The sequence below is a fragment of the Branchiostoma floridae genome, unplaced genomic scaffold (genome assembly GCF_000003815.2).
Source record: "Branchiostoma floridae strain S238N-H82 unplaced genomic scaffold, Bfl_VNyyK Sc7u5tJ_1560, whole genome shotgun sequence".
Classification (NCBI taxonomy): Eukaryota; Metazoa; Chordata; class Leptocardii; order Amphioxiformes; family Branchiostomatidae; genus Branchiostoma; species Branchiostoma floridae.
Genome location: NW_023365758.1, coordinates 114,959 through 124,334, shown reverse-complemented (window position 1 = coordinate 124,334; position 9,376 = coordinate 114,959). Strand labels below are relative to the sequence as shown.

General features: G+C 45.0%; 1 protein-coding gene across 1 annotated transcript; it reads right to left on the bottom strand.

Annotated features, from left to right (window-relative positions):
- Positions 1–8,424: 8,424 nt before the first annotated feature.
- LOC118408163 (nuclear pore complex protein Nup205-like) lies at positions 8,425–9,236 on the bottom strand. The gene is made up of 2 exons (XM_035808801.1): positions 9,102–9,236; positions 8,425–8,673 (listed from the first exon to the last, which is right to left on the bottom strand). Exons 1-2 carry the CDS (start codon positions 9,234–9,236, stop codon positions 8,425–8,427), a joined length of 384 nt encoding a protein of 127 aa, XP_035664694.1.
- Between the last annotated feature and the right edge of the window lie 140 nt (positions 9,237–9,376).

Genomic DNA, 9,376 nt, shown 5'->3' with positions numbered 1-9,376 from the left:
GGAAGAGTGTCCGCTTGCCCTATATGGCCATGTTCGGGAGGATGGTCAGATTCTACTCCGCACGTTTCCATGTCCCCTTCCTTGTTCTGCTGCCTTGCCGTTTCTAATTTCTCGCTGCTGCTTGTGTCGTCTCTAGCGTGCAGAGATTGGTGACCGTCCATAGCAACCTCGCAGTTTCTTTCGTCCATTTCTAAAGCAACAATGATGAACAGTGAAACAACACTGCCTCTACTACACAGTGTATTCCTTATCGTAGATGTGGAAAAACCAATACCAATACACTCAATGGTGAAACAGCTGTAACAATTTTGCAAGACCCCCTCCCCAAAGGCAACTCCCTCAACCGACTTATCAAACCTTGATATAGTCAATTCTTGTCGATGTCAAGCACATGCACCGATACACGAACATACGCGCCCCCTATAAATGCACACAAATGTGATGTATACACACACGTCTAACAAATCGTGATAAACAAATGAGCAAGACCTCTAACATATATGAAATGCCTCGGAATCGTTTAATTCAAATAGTTATCAAATCGTATTATTGTTCATCCTTGCCTATGTCAACAACTAGTAACTATTGCCCCCCTCCCCTTTCTACAAAATCGATCACCGATTTCCTGAAAGAAACCTTTGTCCAATCTAAAATACAAAGGAAAAAGCAGACAAAAAGTGGATAGGCAGTAAACAAATGCCTTACCTACCGGTCTATGGTGCAGATTAACTGTGAATGTGTAGAATTGCCTTATAAATGGCCAAACTGGAAACAAAGGAATCTTGCCCGTGATCATTCGATGAATCAAAATGGCGGCCTGGAAACTGACCTTTGAGCTTTTGAGATCGAAGGTCAAAGTTGATTTACCTGATTACCCCGTACAGTTTAACAACATAACTGTATTTTTCTTCTTCTTTCGATTAAGGCAGCCGCCTTCAACCAATTGAAGATTATGCTGCCTGGTTTTACTTTACTCTAAAATAACGCTGTTTTTTGTTGTATTATTTGTTTTATTACCTACCATTAATGTGGTAGTCGGTAGTGTTACTGTTTGTATGTATGCATGTGCGTATGTTTGTGTGTATCAAGGTGATAGAACGTCCTTGTGTGTATGAATGCGTGTATATGCATGTTTGTGCGTGTACAGCATTTATTTATTGATCTTGTAGGGTAGTTTCTTCAGTCTAGCATACTAGTAACTTTCGAAGGTTTGGATGGACTGTATCAAGATATATCAAATATTTGATTTATGGGTTGATCTTGAGATATGAATATGATGAGATTTGACATGAAAGATGTTTTTAAACAAGAAATCTTTTTAAAAAAGCTGTGCCTTGCCGCGTATTTTATGTTATTTTGGTAAGTTAGACTAGATTCTACGCTTAAAAATCCCGAGTTCCACATGTCGCCCCCCTCCCCCCTCATTATCATAATTTATGTCAGATGAATTATTGGCACATTAAACAGGTTTTGTAAAACTTTTTGACCCACAATGAATATGCATTATTTTTTATTATAAACTAAGTTCCTTCTGATGCAATTTGTGATATATATTTATATAAACATGGTGAGTTAAAGCGTAGATTTATTACGCTGGACCACATACAGTAACATGCGTCTAGAAGAGCGTTTTAATACTCGCCTGGAATGTACCATTGTCTAACTAAGCCATAAAACTCGGCACGTTGATCACGTTATTGTGACAATGTGTTTTTGCCCGTAAGTATGTGGTTCGAAAGTCGGTCGAACTCTGGGCTTTGATGAGTTGATCTATTGGTTTGCAAGTCGGTTGAACTCTGGGCTTATTGAGTTGATCTAATGGTTTGCAAGTCGGTTGAACTCTGGGCTTTAATGAGTTGATCTAAAACTGCAGAATCTAGTTGCAGCATTGTGGTTTACTTCTGCCCCCCGCCCATTGCGTTGACTGGGCTGAGAGGGGCAGAGGTGGTCCATCCATTGTGGGGCGTTCGCCCTGTTTCGCAGCTGCAAAATCTAGTTGCAGCATTGTAGTTTCTGCTGTCCCCCGCCCATTATATAGACTGGGCTGAGAGGGGGCAGAGGTCATCCATTGTAGGACGCTGCTCTGTTTTGCATTTCAAGGGTTGAGACAGACAGTGGTGTCCATTTTGTCTGAGTGGAAATTTCCACTTGGGCTTGCTCCTTGGCAAATTTAGCAATTTAGTTTGAGAACCAGTAGCGCCCGGAGAGGCTGCCTAGTCTATTGGTTCGTACTTGGTTGTTCTTTAAGCGTGTCAGTTTGGTTACACGCCTTCAGTTACGTTACGTTTTCAACCCTTGCTGCCCGTGGAGGCTGTCTGATTTACAGGTAGTGTTTTTCAGGGTCTCTGGCAGCTCTGTCTGCTCATATTTTGGTTCCTTTTTAGTTTTATTTGGTTCTAGTTAAAGCTGTATTATGAAGCGTCCTCTTTCAATAAAAGTTGCCGTGTACCGTGATCGGTTAACGTATGAACAAGTGTTTACTTTGCTGAGCGAGGTTTCGGCTCCCATGAGCAGCATTCAGGCTGTTCAGTCTCTGGGACCAAACTCATTCGACGTGTCATTTTCCTCGGTACACGAGCGTACATTGTATGCGGGGAAACTGTCTGGTTTAGACGCCGTGGATGTGTCATCTTACGCGGCGGCGGAGATAATTGTCACGGCCACAAGAATTCCGTATGAGCTCGATGACAACTATGTCAGGAACTGGTTAAATCAATACTGTGCCGTCATCACGTCCCGTATGGTAACATACCGGGACAGACCGACCATCAAAAATGGGAACCGGCAATACAAAGTAGTTTTAAAGCCGGGATGCAATATCCCATCAGCATGGAAAATGTATGACGGGAGGATGGTTTTCTTCAGGTATGTGGGGCAGCCCCGTACCTGCTTGAGATGCAACCAGGAAGGCCATGAGTCGGCAAATTGTGCAGTAACATTTTGCAACAAATGCCAATCCATTGGGCATTTGGCCATGGATTGTACCAACGATGTTGTGTGCCTCAGTTGCAGGGCAGAGGGACATACGGCCCGCCGTTGTCCCCTGTCCTTCGCAAACAGGATTAAGATGGGAGCCAGTTGGGCTAAGAGCCAAGAGCTCCCGGCAGGTGTGAGTCAGGTCCGTGAACATCATGATGGACGGGTTCCTCAGGCTGTAAATAAGACTGATCGGTCGGAACTGGCCCATGTTTCTGACGCAGAGTCTGGTGTATCTGATCCTGTTTCGCCTCCAGGTCACCCTGGCAGTGTGGACCCGGGTACTTCTTCGGCTGTGAAGTCGGATGTTTCTTCTCGGGTCGCGGAGCCGGAGGTTTCTCCTACGGTTGCGGTGGTTGAGCCGTCTGAGGACGTGCTGTCGGAGGCCGCTCCTTCTCTGACCAAGTTTTCTCCGGTCGCGGTGGTTGAGCCGTCTGAGGACTTGCTGTCGGAGGCCGCTCCTTCTCTGGCTAAGCCTGGCCTTTCTTCCTCTTCTAGCGAGCAGGTACCCTCAACATCTGCTGCTCCGGTACCGGCCCCTCGCGCCCGGTCCCAGAGAAGGAGGCGTAAAGCGGCCAGTCCTATCCGACCTGTTACTCGTCGGTACATGTGTCAGGGTTGTGAGTTGGATTACACAATCACTCTGGAGGTGGTGTCTTGTCATCAGTGCAAGGCAGACATAACTCCAGAATCTGCTCTCCTTGCTTTCTGTGAGGGCCCAGTTTGTCAAAGCGATAATCGCCTCTTTCTTTGTCAGAGCTGCCATGATGGCAACTCTGATATTGCTGACAAAGATTCCAGGAAAAGGTGTAGGGGGGATTCCAGTGAGGGTTCTGCCTCTGCAAAGACTTTGTCGAAAGGAAAAAAGATTCGTAAGGAGCCGGATTCCGACTCCAGTCTTGTTATCGAGGAGTTTCCCTCGGAGAGTCTTCGTTCTGTGGACGGTAACGAGTCTGACTCTACTGTTGGCTCCAGAAGCCTCATCATTGATGAGGATACTTCGGATGCCTCTCAGGCTCCAAGTCCCGATTTGGTAGCAAAGGCGAGAGCCATTGTCATCTCCTCTGACTTGTACAAGAATAAGGCTGTCTTTGTGTGCAACCAGTTTATTTCTCATGGTTGTGACGAACTCTTGCATAGTTTTAGGTCTTTGAAATCTCACCTTGCAAAGGCGCATGGCATCTCCGGGGACGTTGTGCCTTGTAAGGTTGGTAATTGTTCGAGGTTTTTTAAAACCACCATGTTATGTCTCAAGCACCTCTACAATGTCCACCCCCAATTTGTTAACCGAATTGGTGTGGAAGGAATTGATGATCTGTACCACTAATTCCTCACATTCCGATGTTGTTTGACATTCCTTCTCTATGTAGCCTCATGGTTCTTATTGCTACACTCAATGTCTGTGGGCTCCGTAGTCCGCAGAAGAGGAGGCAGGTTTTCGGCTTTTGCCGTCAACATAAATTTGACGTTGTTTGCCTCCAAGAGTGCCATGTTTCGTCAACATCTGAAGCGGTGCTCTGGGAGAAGGAATGGGGAGGCCAAGCGTTTTGGGCATTGGGCTCCTCCCAATCTAGAGGTGTGGGTATTTTACTCTCTCCATCTTTCAATTTTGATGTGGTTAAAAAGTCTTGTGACGACAGTGGGCGTGTTGTCTGTGTCGTCTTGTCCGATGGTGCGCGTAATTTCAAAGTTTGTAACATGTATGCTCCTAACATTTCTGCGGAGCGTACTGGATTTTTTAAAAATTTGTATAAGTTTCTGTCGGGGGCTGAGCCCCTTATTTTGTGCGGTGATTTTAACTGCGTTGAAGATGTTGATATTGATAAGAGGGGCGGGAACCCGGCTCATGGTAGTGGCGGTTCCACCGTTTTAAAAGACATTTGCGCCGATTTTAATGTGCATGACTCTTGGAGACATGAGAATCCTTCTAAAAAGGTCTTCACTTGGAGACAGCCGACCAAAGGTATTGCCTGTCGGCTGGACCGATTTTATTCGTCTAAATGCCTCGTCGTTTCAAACTACTGTTTTTTACCCGCATATTTTACAGACCATGACTGTGTGTCCTTGTCAATTTTACCGGATGTGAAGAAGAAGCCTGGCTTGTGGAAATGTAATGTCTCGATTTTAAAAAGAGACAAAGTTTTAAATGATTTTAAACTCGCTTTTAACAATTGGAAGACTTTGAAACCAGGTTTTCCTTCTTTGCGAGCCTGGTGGGATGATGTAAAGGCTAGAACTCGCTCTCTCCTGATCAGAATTTCTTGTGAACTGGCTAGGGAGAGACGGGAGTCCATGTTTACCTTGAATAATGAACTTGTCGATCTCACCAACAAGATGAACGACGGGGCCTCTTCGGCGGACATCTTGCGTAGGTATGAATGTACTAAGTCTTCCTTGTCCGAGTTGTCCGCTGAGGAGGCTCGCGGTGCTTTTGTTCGGTCCAGAGTCAAGCAATTTGTCGAGGGGGAAAAATGTACCTCGTATTTTGTAAGCCAGGCCTCTTCCCGAAGTAGGCAGCGACGCATTTCTTCGGTCAGAGATTCTACTGGACGTGTTGTCCAAGATGACGAGGAGATTTTAGACGTTTTTAAGCTATTTTATGAAGACCTTTTTAGTGCTGAGCCTATTGATAAGTGTGAGGCGAATAACCTTTGTAACAATTTAGAAGGGTCTTTGGATCCTGATGAAGTCTCTTCATTAGAAGGTCCTCTTTCGTTGGATGAGCTTTGGGCTGCATTGCGCAGTATGGAGAATAATAAGTCCCCTGGCAGTGACGGTCTCCCGAAGGAATTTTATGTCGCTTTCTGGGACGTCATTGCCGGGGATCTCCTCTCAGTTTATGAGGAAGTTTTTTCGTCTGGCGAGCTCTCTCAGAGCCAGAGTTTTGGTGTTATTACTCTCCTTCCAAAAAAAGGGGACCCTCTGGACCCGAAGAACCGTCGCCCCATCTCTTTGTTAAATTGCGATTATAAGATTCTTGCAAAGGTCCTTAACAATAGGCTTAAGATGGTTGCCGCCTCGGTCATCAGTCCTGACCAGACATGCGGTATACCAGGCCGGTCGATACAATGTAACCTACTTTTGATGAGAGATATCATTACATATGTTAATATGAATAACTTTGACTGTGCGATCATTTCTCTGGATCAGGCCAAGGCCTTTGATAGAGTGAATATTGATTTTCTTCACTTGACTCTTACGAAGATGGGTTTTGGCCCGGTTTTCCGCAAATGGGTTGCTATATTGTACCACAACATTACCAGTGCTGTTCTCGTCAATGGGTCGCTATCATCTTCTTTTTCTCTCTCAAGAGGTGTTCGGCAGGGGTGCCCTATGTCACCCCTGCTATACGCAATTTCTTTGGAGCCATTTGCCGCTACAGTAAGGGCCGACGCTGCGATTCACGGCCTCAGGTTGCCTGGTGGCCGTGAAGTTAAGATCTCGCAGTATGCGGACGATAACTCGGCTATTGTTACAACCGATGAGTCGATCCGCCGGCTCTTTGCTGTTATTGACATGTATAACAGAGGTTCCGGGTCTCTTTTAAATCTTGACAAATGTATGGGTCTCTGGCTAGGTAGTTGGAGGAAAAGACTCGATTGTCCGAAGAATTTTAAATGGACATCTGTATCCATACGTTTATTGGGAGGTACTTTTGGAAGTGTTAATATGCCTTTAGTCAACTGGAGGGAGAGGCAAGCTAAGTTTGAAGCGGTTCTGCGAAGGTGGGACAGCTTCTCTTTATCCTTCGCTGGCAAGGTTGTCGTCGTTAATAACCTTGCTTTATCTACTTTGTGGTATATTGCTCCTGTATTTTCTCCTCCCGAGTCAGTCGTCAAGGACATTACGAGAGCCGTCTTTAAGTTTTTCTGGAGTTATCGTGCAGAACTGGTCTCTAGACAGACAGTTTTGCTACCTTTGGACAAAGGTGGATGGGATCTCATTGATTTTGGAGTGAAGGCCAATTGTTTTTATTGTCGGCCGTTTACCAATATTCTTGACCGGCCGGATCTTCCATGGGTCCAGTTGGCAAAATATTGGCTGGGTTTTTTTGCCCGTCGTTTTGAACCATCATCGTGGTCTAACAGTTCCCCCCACTCTCCTGAGGCTCCACCTCACTATTCTTTGATGCGGAAGCTCACCTTGGAGTTTGTTAATGCTTCTGCTTCGAAGACTTGGGACAGGATATGCACCGTGCAGTCTTTGTACAAAGCTGCCATTTTAGCTCGTTCTCATACCCCTTCCGCTTGTTTTTTAGAGCGGGGTGTTGATTGGTCACTTGTTTTTTCAACGGTGCATAACACTCTCCTTGAGAATAACCTAAAGGAGCTTTCCTGGAAGGTCGCACATGGGGCTCTCAAAACCAACTACTTGACTTGTTCGATTTGGCACAGAACTCCTTCCCCTCTTTGTCCGAGGAGAAACTGTAGAGCTACGGAGACCGTTACCCATGCCATCTGGTCTTGTGGCGAGGTGCTCCTGACCTGGACTTGGGTCGAAGGGTTCATTAGGCGATGGGTGGTCTCTAGTTTTCGTGTTTCTCGCGCGGTCGCTCTCTATGGTGTTATGTCGTCTACCCTGAAGAAGTGTAAGAGAGATGTCTGCACCTACATTTTGGCCGTCGCTCGGTCTAAGATTTGGTGGTCCAGGTGTCAGGCTCTCTTTGACAATAATTTCGTATCTCACATTGAGCTGGTGTCTCTAATCAAGGAGGCTCTTAGGTTTAAACTCAAGATGGAGTTTGTTCGACTTGGTTCTGAAAGTTTCTTGGCTGAGTGGTGCCAATCTGTTAAATGGGCAAGTGTGCGGACGGGAGTTTTGGTTCTACGTTTTTAGAGTCCTTGTCGTAGTAGTCTTTGTTTGGTGCTACAGTCTGTCTTTGCTATTGGTGGATTGTCTGTTAGATGTTCAGTATGTGTGGTCAGTCCTTCACTATGGTGTTCTCCTTCTACTCTCTAGTCCTCTTTATAATTTCCAGTTTGCTTTGATGTGTCGTTTCTTGGCAGAAGGGTGGGCGGGTGCAAGTCTGCCTCGGGTGGAATGGCACATTCTTTTTCTTTGTTTCCATTCATGAGTTGTTTCTTCTTATATTATGATGGTTTTCAGTTTGGTCTCTGTCTGTATTACTAAAACTGTTTGTATACCCAAAATAACAAAGGGCCTTTGGAAGGGGCTTTGGAAGGGCTGGGTTAACAGGTCCGTCCATCCATGGAAGAAAGCTGGCGTAAAGCCTTGCCGGCGGCAAGGCAAAAAATTTTTCAAACAAAAACATGACCATCCATGAATAGTTTCAGCAGATTGGTTAGTCATTGGTAACAAAGTTATCAACAAGTAACCAAGTGTTTTTAAAATTGCCAATGTTTTCTTTTAATATAACTACATATCTGCACATACCTACACTATCTGCACAGAACCAGTCAGTATTGCCCTGAGGAAGGTGACAGATGGTCACCAAAATATTGTCTTAGGTACAAACACTTGGTTGTAAGAACAGTCCAGAAGAATGCCCAGCCTCACCAGTGTCATGAGATGTTCGAACCCCCTCCTGATGTCTGTGGGAGGTTCCACACCCTCCGCCGCGGCTAGCGCTAGGATACGCGCCTCCTCGTCGCCATGACTACGCAGCTCCTTCACCTTCAGCGGCATCAGCACCAGGAAGTCTGTCACCAAGGTGTGCAAACGCCGCACGTAGAATTCCTGCACACAAAAAAAAAAGATCGAGTTTTATACAAATGAAATGCACTGTCCCTGGTAACAGACCAGTCACATTACAATTTTGATATCATAGAATTTCAAAACAGGCTGTGACAAAACTAATTTCCTACAAGGATCTAAGGTAGCCTTTTCTGTGAAAAGACCACCTGAATTTTGTGCGACATTTGTACGACTATCCCAAGACTTTTCTTGTCTTCATGTTGTTCAACGAATGTCACAATGCCCTTTCCTGATGGGAAAATAGAATATCTAAATTGACTTTATACTTAATAGCTACATGGAACAAAAGCTAAAGAAATATCACAAACACTACTCATCCAAAAAAGAAGCCATTCAACAACATAAAGCTCTTGCCTAAGGTAAAAAGTAGATCAAAATTTAACAACTAACATTTGAGACAGAAAGTTTACCTCTGTGTGGAAGGTGTCTGTAGCGATGACAGCCTGACTCAGGTACAGGAAGACATTGTTGTCCAGGGCCAAGTCTACCAGCTGTTCATCTGTCTCAAGATACTCGCCATACTCTGCAGGTGTGGGGATAGACATAGTCTTTAATGATAGACCAAGAAAAATCAATAGTGGATGGGCAAAAAACAGGTATCTGTGTCTGAATACTGTTTTGTCATAAAGAATCTATTTTTCAAACAGCTCTGACAAGGAGACACAGGGCAGAGTAGAGTATATAC